Raw genomic sequence first — 11,906 nt, 5'->3', positions numbered from 1 at the left:
CCTCCAGCCCTCCCCGGTCTCCTCCAGCCCTCCCGGTCTCCCTCCAGCCCTCCCCGGTCTCCCTCCAGCCCTCCCCGGTCTCCTCCAGCCCTCCCTCCAGCCCTCCCCCGGTCTCCCTCCAGCCCTCCCTCCAGCCCTCCCGGTCTCCCTCCAGCCCTCCCTCCAGCTCACCTCGGTCTCGCTCCAGCCCTCCCGGTGTCGCTCCAGTTACTGAGAAGCTTGTGAATAAATAGATTTCTAGGCCAGATTTGAATGTTTCCAAGAAAGTTTCACATATATCAAAGATCTCTGTGAGAGATGGAAACAAAGGGATCTCTGTGAGAGATGGCAACAAAGGGATCTCTGTGAGAGATGGCAACAAAGGGATCTCTGTGAGAGATGGCAACAGAGGGATCTCTGTGAGAGATGGCAACAAAGGGATCTCTGTGAGAGATGGCAACAAAGGGATCTCTGTGAGAGATGGCAACAGAGGGATCTCTGTGAGAGATGGCAACAAAGGGATCTCTGTGAGAGATGGCAACAAAGGGATCTCTGTGAGAGATGGCAACAAAGGGATCTCTGTGAGAGATGGCAACAAAGGGATCTCTGTGAGAGATGGCAACAAAGGGATCTCTGTGAGAGATGGCAACAAAGGGATCTCTGTGAGAGATGGCAACAAAGGGATCTCTGTGAGAGATGGCAACAAAGGGATCTCTGTGAGAGATGGCAACAAAGGGATCTCTGTGAGAGATGGCAACAAAGGGATCTCTGTGAGAGATGGCAACAAAGGCATCCTGACACCTTCAGATTAAAGTATGCGCTTTACATTGGCTAATAAAGGGTTAATAGACATTAATACAATAAATAATTCACTATCTATTCCCCTTTCTCTTTCTTGATCAAAGGACCCTCTTTCACAAAATGCCAGTCAAACACCGGCTACAGTAGGCTGCTGGATGCCTTTAAATGCGGAAGTTAACTGTGACAGAGAGAGACCGTAGCCAATAAGGGAACGTTGGAAAGGTGACAGTTCAGGCTGAAAGTCAGGAGACTAAAGCTCCGAAGGATTGGCTCCACCAGTTAAAGTTGTCAGCAAAAGTTGAAGACCGAGTGGATTTCTCACGTCGTGAATATAAACCTGTTTGATTTCAGCTCGTAGTCGTTGTAGGATAACCGATGTCAGGTTAGTTCTGCTGATCGTTTTTTATTCTCACTAAATTGTGTTGTTTGGTTAGAAACCTATTAACACTAGACATTTACTATTGTACTGTGTGCTTTATTATTAAAGTACATTATTGGAGTGGTCTATCCAGTCTATACAGCGGGCTCTGGTAGCCCAAATGCCTCGTTTACATGGTGATGAAGTATTTCATTGCGGTGTATCTCAACGTAATGTAATCTCTTCGGTTTGGCTGTAAACCTGCCCCCCGATTGTCCACTTTTTGGTCACTGTTAAGATCAAAATCACTTTTAGGGTCAGGTGTGTTTCTTGAACAGCTGTTGTCTCAGATATATAGTCTACATTCTATTATATTCCGATAGGTAATGTTTGGAGTAAACATCAAGTTTAGCCCGTCACAGGACTGTTTAGCCCGTCACAGAACTGTTTAGCCCGTCACAGGACTGTTTAGCCCGTCACAGGACTGTTTAGCCCGTCACAGGACTGTTTAGCCCGTCACAGGACTGTTTAGCCCGTCACAGAACTGTTTAGCCCGTCACAGGACTGTTTAGCCCGTCACAGGACTGTTTAGCCCGTCACAGAACGGTTTAGCCCGTCACAGGACTGTTTAGCCCGTCACAGAACTGTTTAGCCCGTCACAGGACTGTTTAGCCCGTCACAGGACTGTTTAGCCCGTCACAGAACTGTTTAGCCCGTCACAGGACTGTTTAGCCCGTCACAGGACTGTTTAGCCCGTCACAGGACTGTTTAGCCCGAACGGTCACAGAACTGTTTAGCCCGTCACAGGACGGTTTAGCCCGTCACAGGACGGTTTAGCCCGTCACAGAACGGTTTAGCCCGTCACAGGACTGTTTAGCCCGTCACAGAACTGTTTAGCCCGTCACAGGACTGTTTAGCCCGTCACAGGACTGTTTAGCCCGTCACAGGACTGTTTAGCCCGTCACAGAACGGTTTAGCCCGTCACAGAACGGTTTAGCCCGTCACAGAACTGTTTAGCCCGTCACAGAACGGTTTAGCCTGTCCTTTTTCCAAAGACATAGAAGGTTGGAAATATAGGATTTGAATCTGACTAGCGCAAATTTGCCATCCAAGGTTTCCTTTTTGACAACTGGGACAAACCTTGCTGTCTGTGCGTGTAAATATAGACCTATAACCTGTAGTGAAGCCATGTAGGTTGTGAACTCTATTGTGGGTTACTTGGAAAACCAGGCAGTTATGCGGTCAAATCCGCAAGGGTGGGGACAGAACGGCACAGACGGGAAATCGCTTGCTCATCCCGAAAGGCTTTACATGGTCAATCTGTTATCTGCGTCGGCCGTGCAGCGGTGATCTGTCCTCTGCAGAAGTCCGGGCATTCATACATATTGTGCAGAGCTGTTGTGAAGGCAGTTTGTGTTTATACAGGACCCTCATCGACAGACAACCAATCATGTCAATGCGGAACTATACAAAGCCCACCACGTTTCTTACAAAAATGTAGAGGCCACGACGACGCGGCACAGAGCTGAATTTGGACTCTGGAGGCTCCGCCATTGCGTCACACCCCCATACGGCGTCACCGACCACATTTTCGGTTCAGGCGTGAATTGGCTTTTAATCAGCAGGAGCGCATGAGTCAGGACTCTCCACGCTGTTACGCCAAACCGCACACACACACACACACACACACCCCGGTGCATGACTTGACTAATCCAAATCAAGCTCGGTGAGTTCATTCTTCAGTCAGGTGTTAGACATGTAGGCTATAGTAGCCTGTACAGAATTTACTATAATGTCATATTTGAGATTTAAGGATATTTTAAGCGTAAATGAATTTGTAATGTATTGCTTTTAAAAATATTTATCTTGAGGGGATTCACGAGTGGCGCAGCGGTCTAAGGCACTAAGAGTTAAATCTGTTTCTGTTTGGTTTTAATCCTCCTCAATGGGGGGGTTGATTTGACTAGTTGTTTACAATATTTAATAGTCTGTAACAGCTCATTAGGTTAGGCTACATTGTATTTAGCAAGTAGGATAAGATATATATTTTTTTACATGTCATCATCTTCACTCTCTCTGTGTGTCTTCCACAGATGTCCATCTCCATGTCTAGTCTGGAGAGCCCCCCGCGGTCCTCCGTGTTTACCTTTGAGTCCTCAGTGCACAGCTGCCATGTGCTGCGTTGCCTGGACGACCAGCGGAGGCGTGACCTGCTGTGTGACATCACAGTGGTGGTGGAAGGGAGGAGCTTCAGGGCCCATCGCTCTGTGCTAGCTTCCTGCAGCAAATACTTCACTCACAGGGTCTCGTCCCACGCGGGCCCAGGGCTCGTCATCACCCTGCCTCAGGAGGTGAGAGGGGAACAAAGCCTGGCACGTAGTCCATTAATCTAAACTCTGGCATGTAGTCCATTAATCTAAAGCCTAGCAGGTAGGGTCCGGGGGTTATCCCACTGAGTTTAGGTCCAGGGGGTTATCCCAGTGAGCTGAGTTTAGGTCCAGGGGTTTATCCCACTGAGCTGAGTTTAGGTCCAGGGGGTTATCCCAGTGAGCTGAGTTTAGGTCCAGGGGTTTATCCCACTGAGCTGAGTTTAGGTCCAGGGGTTATCCCACTGAGCTGAGTTTAGGTCCAGGGGTTATCCCACTGAGCTGAGTTTAGGTCCAGGGGTTATCCCACTGAGCTGAGTTTAGGTCCAGGGGTTATCCCACTGAGCTGAGCTTAGGTCCAGGGGTTTATCCCACTGAGCTGAGCTTAGGTCCAGGGGTTTATCCCACTGAGCTGAGCTTAGGTCCAGGGGTTTATCCCACTGAGCTGAGCTTAGGTCCAGGGGTTTATCCCACTGAGCTGAGTTTAGGTCCAGGGGTTATCCCACTGAGCTGAGCTTAGGTCCAGGGGTTATCCCACTGAGCTGAGCTTAGGTCCAGGGGGTTATCTCACTGAGCTGAGCTTAGGTCCAGAGGGTTATCCCACTGAGCTTAGGTCCAGGGGGTTATCCCACAGAGCTTAGGTCCAGGGGTTATCCCACTGAGCTTAGGTCCAGGGGTTATCCCACTGAGCTTAGGTCCAGGGGTTATCCCACTGAGCTTAGGTCCAGGGGTTATCCCACTGAGCTTAGGTCCAGGGGTTATCCCACTGAGCTTAGGTCCAGGGGTTATCCCACTGAGCTTAGGTCCAGGGGTTATCCCACTGAGCTTAGGTCCAGGGGTTATCCCACTGAGCTTAGGTCCAGGGGTTATCCCACTGAGCTTAGGTCCAGGGGTTATCCCACTGAGCTTAGGTCCAGGGGTTATCCCACTGAGTTTAGGTCCAGAGGGTTATCCCACAGAGTTTAGGTCCAGGGGGTTATCCCACTGAGCTTAGGTCCAGGGGGTTATCCCACTGAGCTTAGGTCCAGAGGGTTATCCCACTGAGCTTAGGTCCAGGGGGTTATCCCACTGAGCTTAGGTCCAGGGGGTTATCCCACTGAGTTTAGGTCCAGAGGGTTATCCCACTGAGCTTAGGTCCAGAGGGTTATCCCACTGAGTTTAGGTCCAGAGGGTTATCCCACTGAGCTTAAGTCCGGGGGTTATCCCACTGAGCTTAAGTCCGGGGGTTATCCCACTGAACTTAAACCGAACACAAATCTTACGTTCCCAAGGTTACTCATCACACGAGTGTAGTTTGGCTAAGAGATGAGATGCTCTGTCAGATAGGAAATATCTGGAACATCCTGAATCAGCAGAGTGTGTGTGACCACATTGGTTTAGTTGTGGTCGATTTAATGTGTATTGCTGTGTCACGACTACACTTCTTTGTGTCTCTCTCTAAGGTGACGGTGAGTGGCTTTGAGCCACTGCTGCAGTTTGTCTACACCTCCAAGCTGCTCTTCAGTAAAGATAATGTTGTGGAGATACGACACTGTGCCTCTATTCTGGGTTTCAGGGATCTGGACTCGGCCTGTTTTGACTTCCTCCTGCCCAAGTTCTTCAGCAGCAGTTCGGCCTCCTTCCAGAGGAAGACCTGCTGTAAGACACGGTGCAGGAGACAGTCCCCTGGGTCAGAACTTGGCGACATCGACACGAACAAGGATGTCTTAGATGATGACAAAGGGGTCCGGGTGGTTTCTGATTCGCCCGTTGAACAGGATGTGGGTGGAGCCCCCTGTCAAAGCAGCCAACCTACAAATGGTGTGACAGGATCTAAAAGCGAAACCCCTGCCCCTCCTCCTGAAATCAATATCCAATCAGACACCCAGACTGACGACTCCCTGTGGTGCCCCAAGTCCTGTAAGTTCCAGCTGGCTTGTGGGAAGGACAGTGTGTGTCTGGACGTCTGCATCCCAGAAACAACCCTTGATTCCCCAGTGGTCACTGAGGAGGGCTGCCCTCTGCCTCAGTCCCGGTCCTGTCTACCTTGCCCCAGTAGTGGGGGCTGTAAGGAGGGTCCTGCAGTGGAGATCTCTGGAGAGAACTCCTCCCATTGCTCACAGACACAGACTAACCAGCCAGGACATGGAGAGGTTGAGGAGAGGGTAGGAGAGGAGGATGGGGAAAAGAGAGAGGCAGCCGGGGAGAACATAGACAAGTATGAGGGGGTAGGAGAGGTGGAAGAGAGGAGGAGAGAAGCAGAGAAGGCTTCTGGAGTCGGCTGCCTTAGATCTCCACTCATGGAGGTTTCCAGTGGTAGGACTGTCAGCTGTGAACAGAGCCCAGGGTTGGATGAGGGGACAGTGGGTACTGCATCACACCGATGCCCCCTTGAGGAACCTGGGCTTGGCCATCAGAGCCCTGGAGGTGTGGGGGAGGTTGTGTTCTAGGTGGTAGAGGGCACCTTGAAGGGTTAGATCCAGCTGTCTCCATCCCCAGTCAGCCAAAGACAGAACAGGAGCAGGGAGGGAGAGGACAGGGAGAGGAAGAGAGGAGAGCGATGGATAGAGGAGAGGAAGAGAGGAGAGAGATGGATAGAGGAGAGGAAGAGAGGAGAGAGATGGATAGAGGGAGAGGACAGGGAGAGGAAGAGAGGAGAGAGATGGATAGAGGGAGAGGAGAGGAAGAGAGGAGAGAGAGCGGATGGGAAGGGAGGAGCAGCATGGAGAGGGAGGTGGCTGAACACTTGGCCCATGGTCTTTGGTCAGACCTCTCGTCTCCTCCTTCCCTCCTCCAGGACTCCCTACCTGAGACTGGGCCTGAGAACATTCAGGGCAGCAGATCCACCTTGAAACCCCGGAGCATGAGCCCCAAGTTGGACTGGCTGAACCAGCTGTACCTCACCTCCAGCACCGGGGACTGTCCTTTTCTCCATGGCCTGGACAGTGGGACAGACAGGGAGATGGACAGAGGGACAGGTTTAGGGGACGCCCAGCTGCCGGGCTGTGAGGGGTCATCCCAGTCAGAGAAGAGTCCCTGTGTGTCCTCTCTGACCTCTGGGGATGATGGAGACTCGGACTGCTTTGATACGGAGGGAGACAGTGAGTCCTGCTCCTACAGCCAGAAGGCTAGGGAGGTGAGTCATACTGGGAGAGAGGGAGGCAGAGTCCTGCTCCTATAGCCAGAGGACCAGGGAGGTGATACTGGGAGAGAGGGAGAGTCCTGCTCCTACAGCCAGAGGACCAGGGAGGTGATACTGGGAGAGAGGGAGAGTCCTGCTCCTACAGCCAGAGGACCATGGAGGTGATACTGGGAGAGAGGGAGGGAGAGTCCTGCTCCTACAGCCAGAGGACCAGGGAGGTGATACTGGGAGAGAGGGAGGGAGAGTCCTGCTCCTACAGCCAGAGGACCAGGGAGGTGATACTGGGAGAGAGGGAGGGAGAGTCCTGCTCCTATAGCCAGAGGACCAGAGAGGTGATACTGGGAGAGAGGGAGGGAGAGTCCTGCTCCTACAGCCAGAGGACCATGGAGGTGATACTGGGAGAGAGGAGGGAGAGTCCTGCTCCTATAGCCAGAGGACCAGGGAGGTGATACTGGGAGAGAGGGAGGGAGAGTCCTGCTCCTACAGCCAGAGGACCAGGGAGGTGATACTGGGAGAGAGGGAGGGAGAGTCCTGCTCCTATAGCCAGAGGACCAGGGAGGTGATACTGGGAGAGAGGGAGGGAGAGTCCTGCTCCTACAGCCAGAGGACCAGGGAGGTGATACTGGGAGAGAGGGAGGGAGAGTTCTGCTCCTGCAGCCAGAGGACCAGGGAGGTGATACTGGGAGAGAGGGAGAGTTCTGCTCCTGCAGCCAGAGGACCAGGGAGGTGATACTGGGAGAGAGGAGGGAGAGTTCTGCTCCTACAGCCAGAGGACCAGGGAGGTGATACTGGGAGAGAGGGAGGGAGAGTTCTGCTCCTGCAGCCAGAGGACCAGGGAGGTGATACTGGGAGAGAGGGAGGGAGAGTCCTGCTCCTCCAGCCAGAGGACCAGGGAGGTGATACTGGGAGAGAGGGAGGGAGAGTCCTGCTCCTACAGCCAGAGGACCAGGGAGGTGATACTGGGAGAGAGGGAGGGAGAGTCCTGCTCCTACAGCCAGAGGACCATGGAGGTGATACTGGGAGAGAGGGAGGGAGAGTCCTGCTCCTACAGCCAGAGGACCAGGGAGGTGATACTGGGAGAGAGGGAGGGAGAGTCCTGCTCCTACAGCCAGAGGACCATGGAGGTGATACTGGGAGAGAGGGAGGGAGAGTCCTGCTCCTACAGCCAGAGGACCAGGGAGGTGATACTGGGAGAGAGGGAGGGAGAGTCCTGCTCCTACAGCCAGAGGACCAGGGAGGTGATACTGGGAGAGAGGGAGGGAGAGTCCTGCTCCTACAGCCAGAGGACCAGGGAGGTGATACTGGGAGAGAGGGAGGGAGAGTCCTGCTCCTACAGCCAGAGGACCATGGAGGTGATACTGGGAGAGAGGGAGGGAGAGTCCTGCTCCTACAGCCAGAGGACCAGGGAGGTGATACTGGGAGAGAGGGAGGGAGAGTCCTGCTCCTACAGCCAGAGGACCATGGAGGTGATACTGGGAGAGAGGGAGGGAGAGTCCTGCTCCTACAGCCAGAGGACCATGGAGGTGATACTGGGAGAGAGGGAGGGAGAGTCCTGCTCCTACAGCCAGAGGACCATGGAGGTGATACTGGGAGAGAGGGAGGGAGAGTCCTGCTCCTACAGCCAGAGGACCATGGAGGTGATACTGGGAGAGAGGGAGGGAGAGTCCTGCTCCTACAGCCAGAGGACCATGGAGGTGATACTGGGAGAGAGGGAGGGAGAGTCCTGCTCCTACAGCCAGAGGACCATGGAGGTGATACTGGGAGAGAGGGAGGGAGAGTCCTGCTCCTACAGCCAGAGGGCCTCTGTTTCCCTTCTCTATCTCACCCTGGCATGTTTTATTTTATTTTTAACACTACAGTACTACTAGAGGGTGTGTGTGTGTGACCAGTACACTACAGTACTACTAGAGGGTGTGTGTGTGTGACCAGTACACTACAGTACTACTAGAGGGTGTGGGTGTGTGTGACCCGTAAACTACAGTACTACTAGAGGGTGTGTGTGTGACCAATACACTACAGTACTACTAGAAGGTGTGTGTGTGTGTGTGACCAGTACACTACAGTACTACTAGAGGTGTGTGTGTGTGACCCGTACACTACAGTACTACTAGAGGGTGTGTGTGTGTGTGACCCGTACACTACAGTACTACTAGAGGGTGTGTGTGTGACCAGTACACTACAGTACTACTAGAGGTGTGTGTGTGTGACCCGTACACTACAGTACTACTAGAGGGTGTGTGTGTGTGACCAGTACACTACAGTACTACTAGAGGGTGTGTGTGTGTGTGACCCGTACACTACAGTACTACTAGAGGGTGTGTGTGTGACCCGTACACTACAGTACTACTAGAGGGTGTGTGTGTGTGACCCGTACACTACAGTACTACTAGAGGGTGTGTGTGTGTGACCCGTACACTACAGTACTACTAGAGGGTGTGTGTGTGACCAGTACACTACAGTACTACTAGAGGGTGTGTGTGTGTGACCAGTACACTACAGTACTACTAGAGGGTGTGTGTGTGTGACCAGTACACTACAGTACTACTAGAGGGTGTGTGTGTGTGACCAGTACACTACAGTACTACTAGAGGGTGTGTGTGTGTGACCAGTACACTACAGTACTACTAGAGGTGTGTGTGTGTGACCCGTACACTACAGTACTACTAGAGGGTGTGTGTGTGACCAGTACACTACAGTACTACTAGAGGGTGTGTGTGTGTGTGTGACCAGTACACTACAGTACTACTAGAGGGTGTGTGTGACCAGTACACTACAGTACTACTAGAGGTGTGTGTGTGTGTGTGTGACAGTACACTACAGTACTACTAGAGGGTGTGTGTGTGTGTGACCAGTACACTACAGTACTACTAGAGGGTGTGTGTGTGTGACCAGTACACTACAGTACTACTAGAGGGTGTGTGTGTGTGACCCGTACACTACAGTACTACTAGAGGGTGTGTGTGTGTGTGTGTGTGTGTGACCCGTACACTACAGTACTACTAGAGGGTGTGTGTGTGTGTGTGACCAGTACACTACAGTACTACTAGAGGGTGTGTGTGTGTGTGACCAGTACACTACAGTACTACTAGAGGGTGTGTGTGTGTGACCAGTACACTACAGTACTACTAGAGGGTGTGTGTGTGTGACCCGTACACTACAGTAGTACTAGAGGGTGTGTGTGTGTGTGACCAGTACACTACAGTACTACTAGAGGGTGTGTGTGTGACCCGTACACTACAGTACTACTAGAGGGTGTGTGTGTGTGTGACCCGTACACTACAGTACTACTAGAGGGTGTGTGTGTGTGTGACCCGTACACTACAGTAGTACTAGAGGGTGTGTGTGTGTGTGACCAGTACACTACAGTACTACTAGAGGGTGTGTGTGTGACCCGTACACTACAGTACTACTAGAGGGTGTGTGTGTGTGTGACCAGTACACTACAGTACTACTAGAGGGTGTGTGTGTGTGACCAGCACACTACAGTACTACTAGAGGGTGTGTGTGTGTGACCCGTACACTACAGTACTACAGTCACATGTATATACATTGGGACAAAAAAGTATTTCGTCCGCCACCAATTGTGCAAGTTCTCCCACTTAAAAAGATGAGGCCTGTAATTTTCATCATAGGTACACCATAATTTGCAAATAAATTCATTAAAAATCCTACAATGTGATTTTCTGGATTTTTTTTCTCATTTTGTCTGTCATCGTTGAAGTGTACCTATGATGAAAATTACAGGCCTCTCTCATCTTTTTAAGTGGGAGAACTTGCACAATTGGTGGCTGACTAAATACTATTTTGTCCCACTGTATATGGTCAAACGTATTGATCTGATCCAATCCAGACCGGTCTTGATCCTCTCCGTGTTTTCCAGTTACAGCTGCCATTCTCTGTAGGTCAGATTTTGGCGTTGAGCAGGAATGACTTCCAGCTGATGTTGAGGCACCAGACTCTGACCAGAGAGCAGCTGGACTTTGTCCACGACGTCAGACGCAGGAGTAAGAACCGCAGCGCAGCCCAGCGCTGTCGCAAGAGGAAGCTGGACTGTATACACAACCTGGAGTGTGAGATTGACAAACTGGTGAGGTGACATGACTGTCTCTTAAAGCTGCTACAGGAAAGGACAATTAGATTTACTAATGTACTGTGTGTGTGTGTGTGTGTGTGTGTGTGTGTGTGTGTGTGTGTGTGTGTGTGTGTGTGTGTGGTGTGTGTGTGCATGGTGTGGGTTTGGGATTTCTGCATGATGTGTTTCTGGTGTGTGTGCGTGCATGTGTGTTTTGTGATTTCTGTGTGCTGTCCCTGTCTGTGTGCTGTCCCTGTCTGTGTGCTGTCCCTGTCTGCATGCTGTCCCTGTCTGTGTGCTGTCCCTGTCTGTGTGCTGTCCCTGTCTGTGTGCTGTCCCTGTCTGTGTGCTGTCCTGTCTGTCCCTGTCTGTGTGTTGTCCCTGTCTGTGTTTCTCCCAGAGGACAGAGAAGGATCATCTCATGACAGAGAGGACCAATCTGATCCAGATGAAACTGAAGACTTGGCAAAGTGTGTCTGAACTGTGTCAGAGGGCCTGCAGCGAGTCTGCCCTGAGTCCCAAACAACTCCAGGTCCTAGCCTCCCCATATTGCCCTCTCTCTGCTCTCATCTCCCCCACAGACCCAGCCTCCCCTGGGCTAGAGAAACGACTACAGCCCCTGGCTTCTCTGTCGGCTTCCTCCTCATCCTCAGGACCCCGAGAATCTTAGACCAGCTCTCCCAAGGACACACCCACAGGGGAGGAGCTATCAGGTGATTGGACAGAACCTCAGGTACATACCTGTGAACAGGTGACTGATATCCTGCCCATGGAATAGTGTGACCAACAAAGGTGTTAGTCCAGACACCTGGAGGGACCACCATTATCTTCATCACCACCATCATCACCATCATCATCATCACCACCATGTTCTGCTTATAATATTATAATAGGCTACAACTCCTAAACAGAGGAAAGATTTCTAACCACTAGGCTACCTTCCGCCCCTACACTCTAACCACTAGGCTACCTGGGGGGGGGGTGGCAGGGTTAGAGTGTAGAGGGGGTAGGTAGCCTAGTGGTTAGTGTAGAGGGGGTAGGTAGGCTAGTGGTTAGAGTGTAGAGGGGGCAGGGAGACTAGTGGTTAGATTGTAGAGGCGGCAGGGTAATCTAGTGGTTAGTGTAGCGTTGGACTAGTAACCAGCAGGTAGCCTAGTGGTTAGAGCGTTGGACTAGTAACCAGCAGGTAGCCTAGTGGTTAGAGCGTTG

At 51.8% G+C, this 11,906-nt stretch overlaps 1 protein-coding gene across 1 annotated transcript; it reads left to right on the top strand.

The window, feature by feature from the left end:
- The first annotated feature begins 1,013 nt into the window (after window positions 1-1,013).
- LOC121843258 (transcription regulator protein BACH1-like) lies at window positions 1,014-11,672 on the top strand. Its single transcript, XM_042312848.1, has 6 exons — window positions 1,014-1,162; window positions 3,232-3,489; window positions 4,947-5,921; window positions 6,104-6,619; window positions 10,506-10,712; window positions 11,098-11,672. Exons 2-6 carry the CDS (start codon window positions 3,232-3,234, stop codon window positions 11,365-11,367), a joined length of 2,226 nt encoding a protein of 741 aa, XP_042168782.1. The 5' UTR covers window positions 1,014-1,162; the 3' UTR covers window positions 11,368-11,672.
- Window positions 11,673-11,906: the final 234 nt, after the last annotated feature.

This window comes from Oncorhynchus tshawytscha, unplaced genomic scaffold, assembly GCF_018296145.1.
Source record: "Oncorhynchus tshawytscha isolate Ot180627B unplaced genomic scaffold, Otsh_v2.0 Un_contig_15005_pilon_pilon, whole genome shotgun sequence".
NCBI classification, from domain to species: Eukaryota; Metazoa; Chordata; class Actinopteri; order Salmoniformes; family Salmonidae; genus Oncorhynchus; species Oncorhynchus tshawytscha.
The sequence above is the reverse complement of the archived record's forward strand: the minus strand, read 5'-3'. Positions and strand labels throughout refer to the sequence as shown.